At 45.1% G+C, this 15,835-nt stretch overlaps 1 protein-coding gene across 5 annotated transcripts in view; it reads left to right on the top strand.

Moving 5' to 3' along the window:
* LOC146857737 (CYFIP-related Rac1 interactor A-like) overlaps positions 1–15,835 on the top strand; it is a 176,382-nt gene that overhangs the window by 152,227 nt on the left and 8,320 nt on the right. For all 5 annotated transcript variants that reach the window (XM_085648346.1, XM_085648349.1, XM_085648347.1 and 2 more), the window contains one exon: positions 12,666–12,736. In XM_085648346.1, the coding sequence (XP_085504472.1) occupies positions 12,666–12,736 (71 nt within the window). The remainder of the gene's footprint in view (positions 1–12,665; positions 12,737–15,835) is intronic.

Genomic DNA, 15,835 nt, shown 5'->3' with positions numbered 1-15,835 from the left:
GGTTTCTAGTCCTGGTCCAATTGCCACTAGTCACTTCCAGGAAAAGGCCTCTTGCACTTGTTTTCTCCCTGTAGCCACACAGGAGGTCAGCCAAAGACTCTTCTTTGTCCTAGGTATAAGAGAGTGTGTTCAGTCCTCCAGGGCTCTTCTTAGGTCACAAACAGAAGACCCAGTCCTCTTCTGATCTTCCGCAGGTCAAGAAAGTGTTCTGAAGTAGGTGTCTGAGGTGTCACATTTATATCTGGTACAAACCCTCCCTAACCAATATGGTAAAAGTTCCCAAGCCTTAACCTACCTACTTTTACAGTAGTTCCTATTTGCCTTACTGCACAGAGGCCAAAAATGCAACATGTCAGGCAAACCCAAGATGGCAATAGTCTTTGGCCTAACTCAACTTGGGCTTTAAGGACTAGGGGTGTGTGTGTGAGGATGTACTATGGTAACTCTAGTGTCCTCCCACATCTAACACTAAAATTCAATTTGAGGCAGGCACTGTACCCACAACAAACACAGAGACAAATGTATGCTAGGAAAAAAAAGCAGGGTCCTTCAGCAATCAGACAGGGACTCAACAATAATTCTCCTGGCATCCTGTTCTTTCCCTTTCAGCTATACCCCGACTGTTAGATGTGTCTCACAGACCTGTCAAGCAGGGTTTAATGCTGTAGTGTTAAGAATGCACACAGCCCCTATTCTGCATATTGTGTGGAGTTCAGAGAAGTCACCTCTGACTATTCAGGTCAGTCTATTGTATGCTTCTAGGATGCATTTCCCACCTATTCAAAGCTGAGCACAGGCTGAGAGCTGGTAGAGGCTTATAATAATTAATTAGCCTTCTGACAATTTAGGGAGCTAAAGGGTAACTTTCTGAAAGATATTTTTCCTTACTATTTATTAAAAATCTGAATTCAGCATCAAACTTGATTTTTAATAACTTTGTTATCATCATCATTTAGTCTTTATTCGATTAAAAATCATAAAAGACACAGCATCAACAAATGTATAAGCCACATCAATAAATTACATAAAACAAGTATTAAATACACCAAGACTAGTATAATAACAGTAGTCAATAAAAATAGCTTTAAATTTGCAGATTTTTCCTTCTTATAGCCCAACACGTGGACCAGAACTTTGCCACAGCAACAACAATGACCTCCTTAGTGTCACACTTGAGGATACGCAGAGCTGTTTGCGCTGAACTTATGCCTAACTGCTTACACAGGGGCTTGATCCACTTCATACGGGGAGCTCTGTATGCTGGGCAGACGAATAACACATGTGGAATAGTCTCAGGGATCCCTGGGCAACAGTGACAGGAAGTGTCCGTGTTTAAACCCTGATTTTTGCCCCAATTTTTAGTAAAAATTTTTAAGGGTAAACTTCCAACTCTGAATTGATGGTACAACTTCCTATCACTGTTTCCAATAATAATGTCCCAATAGGTTTCCAATGAATAATCGACCTTATGGTCCATAAAGAGATCAGTTAATGAATCCCTAGTAATCTGGGCGTGAGACTTAAATTGAAACATCTGAACATACAGTCTCTTGAGCTCACTCTTCGATGGGAAGGGAGTCCCTTCTGGATCTAACCAAAGATGACCTAGATTCATAGCCATAAGGACTGCTCTGATGTTATGCAACCAAGGGATTTTACGGGACTTGTCCACCCCTATAAGATATTTAGGAGCCAAAGCGTAAGGTGCTAACTCTGGGGTGGTCCACAAGCGTCTCCAGTACGCCAATGGTCTAAACCCTGCTGTCTCTTCAAAAGACACACAACCCAAATCCTGCAGCAATGGTTTTAGGGGTGTAGAAAGGGGTAAACCAGTAAGAGATCGCAAAAACTTATTTTGGGCAAGTACCAGGGGTCGCAGGTTTTCAAAACCCCAGAGTTCCGCACCGTAAAGTATTGACGCTCTAACCATCCCATGATACAACTTCATTACTGGAGCTATGGGTTTAGTTAGGGAGGGTCTGTGTTCTTTTAGAAGGACTCCCGCTAATTGATTATGTTTAATTACTGAGAGATCCAACTGATGATTCCAATTAGGTCTCCGTCACAGAGTCACCCCTAGGTATGCAAAAAAATCAGTTTGATCAATAGGGGCATTATTCATTCTAAATGTAGTACTGATTTTTCTCCTCTTATGTAGGACCATAAATTTTGTCTTCCCAACGTTAACCTCCAACTCATTATCGCTACAAAAGAGTTGGAAGCGATCCAGAGCACGTTGGAGGCCAGATTTAGTTTTGGACAATAAAAGGGTATCGTCCACAAACATTAAAATCGGAATTCTTAACCCATCAAGTGTGGGGGCGTCCGTGGGGTAATCAGTAAAATAGGGGACGACATTGTTAATAAAAAGGGAGAATAAGGTGGGGGCTAGCACGCAGCCCTGCCGCACACCTTTAGCCACTTTAAAACTATTAGTAGTCTCCCCTTGCCCTCCCCATCTCACACAAGCTGAGTTATTTCCATGGAGCCTTGCAATAAACGATAAAATCTGTAATGGCATCCCAGCCCTTTCCAGGGATTCCAAGAGCTTATTTCGTGGAACCAGGTCAAAGGCGGATTTAAGATCCACAAAAGCTGCATATAGGACACCACCACCCAGCACTACTGTATTCCAATACAACATCATAAATCTAAAGACCTGGTCAATAGTGCAAACATGGCTCCGGAAACCCGCCTGGAAATTAGATAGTATGTCATTTTCATCTATCCACTCTAATACCCGATTGAGTACAATTTTGGCCACCAGCTTCTGAGTTGTGTCGATCAGGCTGATGGGCCTGTAATTAGATGGCAGGGCCCGATCACCCTTCTTATAAATAGGGATGATTTCGGCCCCGAGCCATGAATCGGGTAATGGGGCGCCTCCTGCGATACCATTAATCAGTATTTGAATATACTTAACCCAGTTTACGTGTTCAATTTTAAATATATCAGAAGGGATCCCGTCCGGGCCTGGTGCTTTTCCGGTCGGTAGACCATCCAATACATGCTCCACCTCTGCATAAGAGAATGATAATGTCCCCACTCTAGAGTCAGACAAGAGGGAAAACGGAATCGGTGAATTGGGACAGGCAAACTGGGTTTCAAAAAAGATAACCCAGTCCTCCGGGGATACTTGGTTTACCGGATTTGGCTTATCGATACCGCTTCCCCATTTAATTAGATGCCAGAATTTACTCCAGGTCCTATCCCTACAAGATAACAACAAATCCCTCCAAAGAGACTCATCAAACATCCGCTTCACTAAATATTGGGTTTGCTTATATGCCGCACGGCATCTCCTTATTTCTGGGATTAACCCCTCTTTGATTGCACAAGATAGAGCTCTAAAAGCCCTCTTGCAGTCGCCGTTGTACCATTTGGCCGACTTGTATTTTTTATTAGTAGTACAATTTTGACTTGGGCCGGATTTAAAAAGGATTGACCTCAACTTCTTAACCAATGCTAAGTGATGTGCTGTTACCTCTTGAACGTTAACTCCTGCAGCATCTAAGTTTAACTGGGTGACAACAGCTAGGGTATCTAATAAAATTTGCCTAATCAGAGAGCATCTAGCTTCGTCATTTATAATCTGATCCCACTTAACTCTACGACTATTGTTGGTAACTGAGAAAGCTGGTGTTCCGTCCTCTATTTTAGTGTCTACTCTCTCTTTCGTAAGGACTTCCAACTGTACTAGAAGGGAGTCGTGATCACTCTCTGTCCTAGATCGTACCTCCATGTCGATCAATTTGGGCCACAATTTAACATTTAAAATGAAATAATCTATCCTGCTATGTTTACTACCCATGTTATACGTGGATTTGCCCTGAGGATCTGATTTGGACCTACCATTGACTGCCCGGAGCCCATACTCCATTGTATGTGCCTTTAGCTGGAGTGCGGCTGCCGACCAATTTTTGACAGGATCTAATGTCAAAGACAGGATACCCCAAACTGAATCCTCATCACACGTGAGATTACCATCTTCAAAACCAAGAGGTTCGAAGGTACAATTAAAATCTCCGGCAATAATTAGATTCCCAGAATTTGTTTGGGACTGCAAAATGGTGTCAAGAGCAATCACTGTTGGGGATATTCTTCCACCCACCTGACCTCTAGCACAGACATTCACTAAGGTGCACTTTAGGCCATTATCATTAATAACTTTGTTAAAATGTTGTTTATTTTGTCAAGTTAGTTCTATTCTCAATATATAGTATTAGTATTTTAATCTGTGCTCTGGTTTTCTACATAGGACAGCTGGACCTGCCACAAGGAAGAAACATTTTAGGGTCCTGTCACTGCAGGGAAATGATAACAGTATTTGCAGCCATCCTTGTGGGCTACGCTAATATTTAAAGGAGAGGGTTTTGCCTGTCAGCTAACTGCAGATTTCTCAACTCTTGAAAACTTCCCCAGGTGTCCGACTAGATTTGGAAACTTTTGAGTAGTTCCTAAGTGTGCAATCAGGTGGTGCCATGTGGCTTTGTACAGACACCGTTACACTCCGAAAATGACTTCCAGAGCCAATATAGGCACCACTCCCACGCGCTGACAAAAGGTGCTTTTGAGGCTGACCGCACCCCCAGACGCAGAGCCTCAACAGAAAAATGACATCAACCAGTGTCCAGATTCCTAGACTTTATATCCTTTTATTGGACATAGTCCAGTTCACAAAACGGGGATGATGGGAGGGTCAGTGAGAAATCTGTGGTTAGAAAGTATCCACTAGAAGGAGTATCAACAAGCTAAGGGGTTATATTTATAAAGATTTCCAACCGCATATTCCTCATCTTTTAAATAGATACCAAAGGATTACCTATGCGGAGGTGGGTCTGTGAATCAGCTCAAACCAAAACGTCTTGTAGGACAGAGCGGGCAAAATGCCACTGTTGGCGAACCTGGTATTCCAGTCACTAGTGCTTTGTGAGAATATGGAGGAATGCCCACATCGTAGCCTATCAAATGTCTAGCAAAGAAACTTTACATGCAAACGCAGCTTTGGATCTGGTGGAATGAGCCCTTAGACCTTCTGGGAGCCGCTTCTTGGCCAGTGCATGCAGAGAACCATCTAGTGAGATAAAGTCCATATCTGCATGGCTTTGACCATTTTTACTCTAGTGAACCATACAAAGATCTGATTGACCACTTGCTGCTCTCTAGTACAATTGATGAAAAATGTCAGTGCTCTTTTGAAGTCTAGGCATTGGAATCTCTCCTCCTCCTTAGAGGGGTGAGATGGAGCATAGAACATTAGTAAGGTGATGGTTTGACCAATGTGGAACGCCCACACTACTTTTGGAAGGAAGGATGCATGAGTCAACAGAACAAGTTTGTCTGGGAAGAAGGTGATATACAGCGGGTTGAAAAAGAGGTTGGAACTTGCTGTGCCACTGTTATGGCAACTAGGAACACGGTCTTGAGGGAGAGAAGACGCAAAGGACATATGTGCAGAGGATCAAAGGGAGTACACATCAAATATGTGAGGACCAGGTTAAGATCCCTTTGTGGCATAACAAAAGGAGAAGCCTTTCATAAAACACAACACAATAGGTGATCTAAATAGAGGCCTGATTCGGCAACTGTTAGAAGCCCCAAAAAGATGAAACGTACTCATGACCCATGCCCAAAGCAAAGCCTGGCCAGGCAATGGAGAGAACAAACAAAAGAACATCAGATAACTTGGTCTGAAGGGGGGTCTATCTGTCATCCTGCAGCACCAAACCACACATTTGTCCCAATGACTGGGGTATACAGGTTTTGTTGAAAGAACGCCTGGCTGCCAAGATGATATCAACCACCTCTGGAGGAACGTCAAAAATGTTAGCCTGCCAACGCTCAATTTCTAAGAGTAGGGCTGGATGTTGAGCTGTCCGCTTCTATGATAAGCGTACAGCTCAACACCCAGCCCTACTCTCAGATACAGCGCACACTGGCCGTTACGAAGGTGGCTCGTGCAGCTCGGACTACCACCCTACACTACTGTTTTCCTGAACCAGGAACGTGAACTCATGCCCTGAAGAAGTTCATTTTCATGAACGAAACGCGTTGGCTGGCAATTTTTAGAAAATAAAGAATTATTCAAGACTTTTAACATCATAAGACTCATTGACTACCACTTGTCTCAATAACGAGCGGTGCACCACTCAAAAAGTCTGACTTCCTCATTTGTATGCATAGCAGTTGGCACTCAATGACAGCGAGTACTGGAGTAGTTTTGTGCACACTCAACCAGATTGACTATTTTTCATACACAACAAGGGAACATCACAGGGAAGTGCGGTCACTATGTCCGTCGTTTGGAACTACAATTCGCTCAATTTCTAAGCATGAATATGAAGATTGCAGAGGCAGGAGTGTACGACCTTTTCTCGTTGCTGTGAAAACAGATACTCACGGAGGGGGAGCCTAATGGGAGGACAGATTCTCATGCCCAGGAGCTCCATACCATACTCTCCATTCCCAATCCATAGCCACTAGGAATACTTGGACCTGGTTGCTCCTGATCTTCAGAACTCATAGCACAAGAGGTATTGGCATTAAGGCATACAGAAGTCCTGAATCCCACCAAAGGCAGAAAACGTCTCAAAGAGAAAGACCTATTGGGAACTCCAATGCACTGAACTGTTGACATTATGCGTTCTTGGTGGTGGCAAATAGATCGATACAAGGTTCTCAACATGTGTGAAGAGATCTTGTGCCACCTCTGGGTGTAGCTGCTACTCATGATCCATTAGGTACCAACGGCTAACTTCATCCACCATGAAGTTCAAAGATTCCCCCCCCCTGCTCTCACAGGTGGTTTGCCACAAGGAAGATTCCTTGTTGGTCCAGCCATTTTCAAATGTGCATCGCCTCCTGGTACAGGGTTCACAATCCCACCTGCCTGGTTTGTTGCAGTACCACATGGCAGTGGTGTTGTTTGTGAGCACTTGTACTTACCTTGATGGATAGCAGGAAGGCTTTCAACACCAAGCGGGGGGCTCTCAGCTGCAGATGGTTGATGTGGAACTGGACCTTCACTGGAGATCAGAAGCTTCTGATGTCTACCTCTCCCAGGTGGCCTCAACAGTCCAGAAGGGATGCATCTGTTACCACTGCTGGGTGGCTAAGGGAGCAGGATCTGCCACTGATCCAATTGAAGTTAAGTAACCACCACTGCAGGTCATTTGCAGTCTCTTTTGAGGTCTGGACATGATCGGAGAGGTCCCTTTGATTTTGGGCCCACTGAGACTTCAGATCCCACTGCAGAGCCACAATATGCCACCTGGCGTACTTCACTAGTAGGATACAGGAGGCCAGTCCCAGCAGCCTCAGAGACATCCTGAAATCCAAGACCAAGCCTGAAAGATCAGATTTATACCCTGAATGCCCTGGACACTCCTTTCCGGGGAAAGGCACAAAACCAGGCTGTGTCCAGAATGGGTCAGTTGAATGGGAGCATCTGATAAGGAGTCAGTTGTGACTTCAGCATGGTGTTAGTGAACCCAAAAGATGTCACGATGTTCGCCGTAGTCTGGAGGCGGGTGACAACTACCTGGAGCAAGCACGCTTCAGTAGCCAATAGCCAAATTAGTAGAAAACCTAGACCCCGGACATCCGAAAATGTGCTGCTACCACCATCATCACTTTTGTAAACACCTGAAGGGCGCTTGTGAGACAAAAGGAGAGCAGAGTGAACTGAATATGCTTCTGTCCCACCATGGACCACAGATAGCACCTGTGGGCCTGCAGGCCTGAGATGTGAAAATAAGTGTCCTGCAGGTCCAAGCTATCAACCAGTCTCCAGGGTCAAGGGGAGACTAAACCTGGGCCAGGGTGAGCATCTTGAATTGTTCCTTCTGGAGGAAGGCGCTGAGAGGGCATGTGCCTAAAATAGGACAAAAGCCTCCACCCTTCTTTGGCACCAGAAAGTAGCAGGAGTTACAATCATGACCTGCTTCTGACGCAGACACCTTCTCAATGGCCCCTTTGGTCATAGGGGCTTGCACTTCCTGCTGTAAGATGGACAGATGGTCCTCCATCAGATGATCCAAAGATGGTGGAAAGTGCGGCTGTCTTAATATTAGGGCCTGCAAGTCCAGCAAAAATCACTGGATTCTGCCTCCAACTTGGGGGCCGTGCTCCACTAAGGGCACACTAAAGGGGCTTGGCAGGTGGGGCGGCAGTGGACTGACTGATGCACTGAGCCTGATCGTGGCATTGGTGTGTGTCAATCAGAGAACCTAACTAATGTCACTTGAGTGCACAAAGGCCTTTTCGATCAGCCTTACTTTTTTTATAGGCCATTGGCATAAAATGCTTTCACCACCCTCTATTTTATCCCTCCAAGAGTGGCACTACTATGGCAAATGATGCATTGACCGAGCTTTAATCTTATTGTAATGATCCTTTCTAAAGTAAGCTATGTTTTCTATATTATAGCCATTGGATATATGTAGTGATCTGAAGGTCATGAGTGGGAATCCCAGCAAGGCAGATACAGCCTTTAATGCTTCTAAGGTCTGCAATCTTACTACCGTAAACTGGGTATTAGCAACATCTGTTATTTACAGTGCTTAGAAATAGAATAAGTGTGGTGTGAAGCACCACCTTTGTAAACTACCTATAATGTTTCAGGGAAGCAGCCTTAAGAGCATGGTTATTTTTCAAAATTACTTAATCAAAGTCCACAGAGAGTCCTTTTTTTGGTGAGCACTAAAAGTACGGCTGTTGGCAACAGTCCATCTGATGACGGTTCAAACATGCTTATATAAGGTTAAAAAGCTATTCACATCTACAGTCTGTGTGCAACTAGGCCATATTTCTGGTAGCCCTCTGCCCAGATGCTTCCTCACTGGATTTACTTCTACTTCTTACACCAAGGCTGTTGTCCGATTCATGTGCAGGTCACGGCACTTTGTGAGGGGACCTCTCCCATTTGTCTCTTCGTAAAGAAGCAGTCTTTTTTAGGTCTTGCCTAAGCCAGCGTATGCGCTGCTCTGGCGAGACATTTAGTGTTTGGGCTTTAAAAAGCGGACCACAGCTTTTTGGCTGGCATAGAGCGTGCGGTTACGCGCACAATGACGAGCAGAGGTGCCATCTGGCTTTCCTCTCTCGTCATGGTGCGTGCACATCGCACACCACTCGCTAGACTGCTTACTCTTTTGCCGTCGCACGCACACCACTCGCGTCTTTTTTTTTCTTTTTGCAGCTTGTTTTCTTTCACTTTAGCGGCCTCGCGGCCGTACCACTTTCGGCCAGGGTACAGGTCTTGTCAGTTTCATCCTTACGTAGCCATTTGTCTGGTGCCTCCTCCCAGACCTGTCATTCTGTTCCTCCACTTTTATAACCTGTAGTCTTCTTCCTTGGAACTCGTAGTTTGCTCCATCTATCGGACCTGTCAGTGTGCAACCCCCCGAACTGACAAGTGTGTCCTGCTTTGGAGCCATCAGTCATTCTTATTAGTTTTGGGTATTAAGTTGGTTCCGTAGAACTGCCATCATAACCTTCTGGAGCTGTCACTCACTGCTTAATTTCACCCTTTACCCCCTTGATCTGTCATTTAGTTTTTCTCTCCATCTGTTACTGTGTTTCACCCCCCCCCGTCCCCTCCGGCCTGAACGTGACCCACTCCCAACCACCCTGAGTTGTTATCCAGCACGTCCCATCAGGGCTGCACGTCTGTCTGTCTCCCAAATGCCCAGTAGATAGTTTGCGCTACCTCCGATCCCGAATTGTCACTGTGCGTTTCCTCGACTTGTCACTGTGCGCCCCTTAATTCTGAGAGCTCTCTTTTGCGCCCCACCTCCGAGCTGTCGGTCTGCTTACCTCCCCTGTAAAGCATTTACTGTGAACCCTCTATCACCGGAACGGCACCTCTGCATATTAGAGCTTTGCATCTGAGTCGTTACTTTGGTGCTGAAAATAGGGAAAATAATAATCCAGAATTTAATAAATTGGGGGTCAAGGGCTGACAGCAGAAACAGAGTAGAGTCCGACAGTTATCATATACATTTATTTTCTAAATACCTTGGGCATAAGAAATTGTCAATGAGGACAAATGTGACGCTTAGTCTTTTCTAGCTTACTTGATAACAGGTTGCATTTTAAAATACTTTTCGGGGTTAAGGCACCGCCAGCAGAGATCTTTGTGTAGCCAGCAAGTTCCATGCTATAATAACTGTAAGGTAACTCTGGTGGCTATGCATTGCTGGAGCGATCTCTGTGCAGTATAGTTATCGAATTCTGACTCCTTGTAACATAGCACCCCGTGTTAATGTACCTGCTGCTCAGCATAGTGTGTAACATACAGGTTACAGATTTTTAATTTATTTTGCTAGCTTAGTGATTGTTTGTTTTTTCAGAGATCCTTCTTTGTATCACATTGTATTAAACGTTTTGCCAGAACATCGTAGCCATAGCATCTATATGTAGGTATTATTCTTCTGAAACAGTACAATAGCCATAGATAAACAATCAGTCGACCTTTCAAAGCCCAAATAGATCCATCTCTATTGTGACATGTTAAAACAACTTTTAGCTAATTTTCTTAATAATAAGCAGTCTTGGTATCTTCAACTCTTTTTGGAGATCCATCAGTCAGGTTCCTTCTCTTCCAGATATCGCCTTCAGGGATTTCCAAATGCCTTATGAGCGGGATGTCTCCTTCAACAATGTACTATAGATGCAGAGCGCGTTTTGCATGAGGCTGTCTTTCTGCCACGCATTCGTTTTGGGGGGCTACTCCTCTGCCCCATGACATGTCCACCCTACACTTTCCCATTAACGTGCAATACCTACAAATGTTTACTTTTCGTGACTAATTTCACGTACCCACTGAGTGCTATTAGTAGCACGGTCTTCAATGATAGCTTTGTAATCTCGTTCACTATCTGAAACAGCTGATTACAAAACTTCAGTCATCGGATGTCCCTATGCGAAGTGGAAAAAAATCCGCAGCTGAGGCTGATCATCTACAGCAGTCAGCATTTTCTCTTCCACTGTATTTGAACATATTAAGCAGCATGAAGTACAGTGTGACACGCCAGTGCTGGTCGCATTATGGCGCTTTTTTGCCACACCATCTATTATCCATGTTGCCCCGGCCCCGCCCTTCCATCCACCAGCAATAAAGAACAAGCATTGGCATAGCCAATAGGTCTCGCCTTTGGGACCTTAGAAGTGTCTAGTTACCCAGCACAATATCCTTGGTGCAACATCAAGTGTTGCATGGCTAAACACTTTAGAGGTCCTAACGGCGAGACCTATTGGCTATACCAATGCTTGTCCATACTGGGCAGCCAAATGTAGATCCCTCAATGTGGCAATCGACGAGTCGATCTTTCTGTCGCCTTGTGGACACAGATCAGACCTGCATCGCTAGGCTGTAGCTGAAAATGCTGTAGGCCCTTTAATTAATCCAGCTGCAGACGTGAGACCGTACGGCCTTCCCTCTTCCACCCCCTGTCAATGCTGTTGGAGACAGTGAGCTATTCGCGATGTCCCTTCAAAGTGACTCTGCCTACCGTGGAGTTGTGTCAATGTAAAGCCAGGAAGAGACTCTCTCCTGGGCACAGAACAATGGCTTCTATTCATAAGTAAGCTCCGCTTTGTGGGTGGGAGCATCTAAGGGTCTACTTTCTTCACCGGAGTGATCTTGGGCTCCTGCGACCTCTTAGTTCCTGAACCTCCTTTCTGTGAGCCTTTGTTAATCCCCAGCAGAGGCTCAGAACACAAATCCTCAGCCCCAGGCCAGAGAAGACCAACTAGTAGAAGAAGGGAACTGGGGGATTATGAGTGGCCCATTGTACCTTCTCCCACAGTAATCCTGAGCCTATGAGAGGTTTCCTTTCTTACTAGCACTTGCTGGCGATACAGAGTGTGCCGTGTCCACATCTTGGTCTTTCTCGCCTCGCCCTTCCACACCTTACGATTTCCAGTTTTTGATCTACAGTACACTAACAAATATTCTGCATATATAGCCCTATGCTAGTGTCTTCTCCATTACGGAATTCAGAAGCCGCCTGCCTGCGCAATGCTACAGCTGCTTATCCCAATAAGTCGTCTCTTATCCATAAATTGGAGACGCCTCTCAAAGGCAGCCTCCCTACTAACCACTACCTGCTCTAACACAGAGGCCCTATGGCTTTGCACTCTACTTGCTTCACTCACAAATAATAACATTTTCACCCATTACAACCACATTAATGTTCGATTCATTTGCACACATCTTTAGAGTGAGTCAAATATTCACAGATGATGAAATCTAACTAAACACAAATAGACGGGAAGGAGGCGTGGAAGTCACCGGCAAGAGAGCAGCTTGGTCGAAGTGTAAGTCCTAAAGGTATCATTCTGGGCATAGAAAAGAGTACTTTGTACAGGTACTTCCCCATTCTCCAGAGTCACACTTGGTGCCTCGACAGCTGGGTCGGCGCACATGTGTGCATACCATGGGTGCTGTCAGAGTCCTGAGCGCCCGATCCCCCATCTCAGCTGAAGTTACTCATCCTTAGCTACTCTACTCACCCCAGGTATCACGTATCCAGACCCGGTGAGAAGAGCACCACGGACAGAAAAAGAAAAAAAATCTCACAAAAGAGGAAATGAGAACATGCAGTGCACTCTAAAGTAAACCAGTCAACAAATTCAATCCTAATGTTTGTTTATTTCTCTTTTAGATGAAAGGCTGTATCAAAGTCTTGAAAGATCAACCTTCAAACAGCACAGACGGGCTTCTTAATGCTCTGAGGTAAGATCATTGCCTTTCAGTATGCCTCTATTTTAATAGCCTACAATGAGACCCTCACTGTGTGACCCCCGCCCTGACTGTCCATCCCAGAGGAAGAACCTAGCACCCTCACCACACCATGTGATACCACTGCCACTGCGGCTGCGGCTCTATGAACCCCTGCCCAAGCCCTAACATTAACCTATCTCAAAACGTGACTCACCACCACCTACTGACCCTACTGGCATTCCACAACTTTCCTATACCATGGGTCCACTTGATGACCCCCACCCGCTCCCCCAACTACTGCATGACTCCCCCAGTGTTCCATCCCATGCGATGGGCACTGGCTCACCATGTGAACCCCACTGAATATCGCACATCCTGACACACAGCCATTATCCAGCCCATTATCCCCAGAACATTCCTAGCTTACTGACAAATATTTAATCAAAGACATTTTTTAAAATAAAATGCAAATGCTTATCATAGCTTAACATATTCTAAAATACATATTATATTCTTATAAATTTGCCAGTAATACTAAAAAATGCTACACATTTGTAACAATTTAATGATTTAGTATCACGTGTCTCTCCCACAGATATTTGCAATGAGACAAACAAGTTACTTACCTTCGGTAACACTCTTCTTTCTTGTGGATACTCTGACTGCAGATTCCTCACCTTAGAAAATTCTGCAGGTGACATTGTTTTGTACCAGTGCTCCTGCTCACAGCTAGGTGGTGTCATGCAGCTCCGTGTTGGCTCCATACAGCCCCAGAAGTGATAGGGGAGAGACGTATATAAACGCCATTCCTGCACTCTGTCATTAGTTTTTTGTCTTTTCCTTTTCTGCACCCTCCGGCGCAGAACGTCAACAATTGCTTGTAACAATGTGCCGAAAAACAACTTGGGACCTTTTTAGATATGAAAGAGGCCACTCCACAGAATGAGAAATCCGCTATTACAGTATTCACCAGAAAGAGCATTACCATTGATAAATTTAGCTATTCCAGACAGTTATAAATGTATACACCGGGACAGGGAAGAAAAAACGGGCGGGGGCATTGCCACTGCCTTTAAAAATTCCCTTAATGTGAATTGGATTTCCACCCTAAGTAATAGCAGCATGGAACTGGGGATCTTTAAGATCAATATATCACCGACAGTTGGAATGGAGCGTTGATCTATCGTCCCCCAGGTTCTAGGGCCAATTTCACTGATCAATTGGTAGAACAAATAGCCATGCATGTGCTCGCATCCAATAAATTCCTTTTATTGGGCGATTTTAACTTTCATGGGGAAGATTTCACCAATCCTGAAGTTAATAAACTTCTTTTTAGTCTAGACTTAATAGGACTTACTCAGAGGGTTAAAGGCCCAACACATCTGGCGGGCCACTCGCTAGAATTAATCTTTTCTAACATAGATCACCTGACTTGTAACCCTCCGGACCCTATTACATAGACAGACCATTCTATGATTATGTTCTTTATTCAATCGCCGTGCCTGACGGGCTTAGCAGTGAACATAGGACGGAAAAAAGAGGTGCATAGACCATGGCGCAACCTTACTTTGGACGCTTTCAGCGAGGCATTCCATCCCAATTTACCAGATAGTGTCTCGGAAGCAAAGAATGCAGGTAGTGATGGTCTGCCCAAGTTGAAGGTAGTCACGACTTTTGGTAAGAAGGCCGTCCAAGTCCTTAGCACCAATTTGTCTGGGGAAAAGATGGCATAGGGAAGTTGGACAAATAGTGCCTGTAGTTCACTCGTAATTGAAATGAGACACAGTCTTCAAAGTCAGGAGGTACAGACAGCAACTATGCATTGGCTCAAAGGGTGTACACATGAGGAATGCTAAGGTCAAGTTACGGTCCCACTGTGGCATCACAAACAACTTGGGAGGTAATGTGTTTCAAACCTTTGATAGATCTCCTTACAATAGGTGATTTGAACAAGGACAGTAGGTCCAACAAACATAATAAGGCCGAATGGGCCGGCAACCTTTCACAGTGACCACTGCAAGGCCATGCGGGACTAAGGACAAAACAAATAAAAAGACATCCAACAGCTTTGTCTTTAAGGGGTCTGTATTACGGGAATGGCACCAGGTTACAAATCTGTCCCAGCACCCGGCATAAATGGATTTTGTGGACGGGTAGCAGCAATCATGATATCCACTGCTTTAGATGGTAAATCAAAAGCAGCCATTTACTGCAGCTCAATCTTCATGCCGGTCTCTGTTGCTGAGAAAAGAGGTCTACCCAAAATGCCAGTTTGATTGGAGGACAGATACTCATGCACAGACGTGCTGGTCATCACACTCTCCTGGTCCAATTCTGGGCCTCCAGGGTGATTTGGGCTGGGTCATTCTTGACATTCTTCAGAACTTGAGCAGGAGAGGAAACAATAGGAAGGTGTTCAGGTGTCCCTTGCTCCATTCCACCCAGAATGTGTCTCCTAACAAGTGTTTGTGCAGAAACTCCAATGTGCAAAATTTTTGCCACTATACATTCTTGATGGTGACAGAAAGATCTAGCCAGGGTTTCTCCCACTGGTGGAAGATGCCCTGCGCCATCTCAGGATGCAGATGACACTTGTAACCTGCTAGGTGGCGTCTACTCAATTTGTTCGTACTGGCATTCATGGACCCCACCAGGTGGTTGGTGACAAGATAGATGTTCTGCTGCTCCAGTCCCCTACTGAGATGCTCAGCCTCTTGGCACAGTACCTAACTCTGCCCTGATTGTTGCAGTAACACATTGCTATGTTTTTCCCCATGAGTACCTGCACCAGCCTCCCAATAATGGGTGGTAGGAAGATCTTCAGGGCCAAACAAATGGCCCGCACTGACAGATGATTGATGTGGAGCCAGCTCCCTACTGGAGACCAGAATTTTCTCTCCGCCACCACCCCTAGGTGACTCTCCACCCCCCAACCCCAATCTAGCAGTGATGCATTCCTAGCCACCATCAGCTCTGAGTGGGTAAGAAGGAGTGGCCTGCTGCAACACAGACTGCAGCCAGTCAGCCACCACTGAAGATCTTGAGCTTCTACCCCTGAGATCTGGATTTTGTTGGAAAGGTGGCTCCGGTACTGAACCCACAGTGACCAAG

This window comes from Triturus cristatus, chromosome 3_2, assembly GCF_964204655.1.
Source record: "Triturus cristatus chromosome 3_2, aTriCri1.1, whole genome shotgun sequence".
NCBI classification, from domain to species: Eukaryota; Metazoa; Chordata; class Amphibia; order Caudata; family Salamandridae; genus Triturus; species Triturus cristatus.
This window is presented reverse-complemented; position numbering and strand designations above follow the sequence as displayed.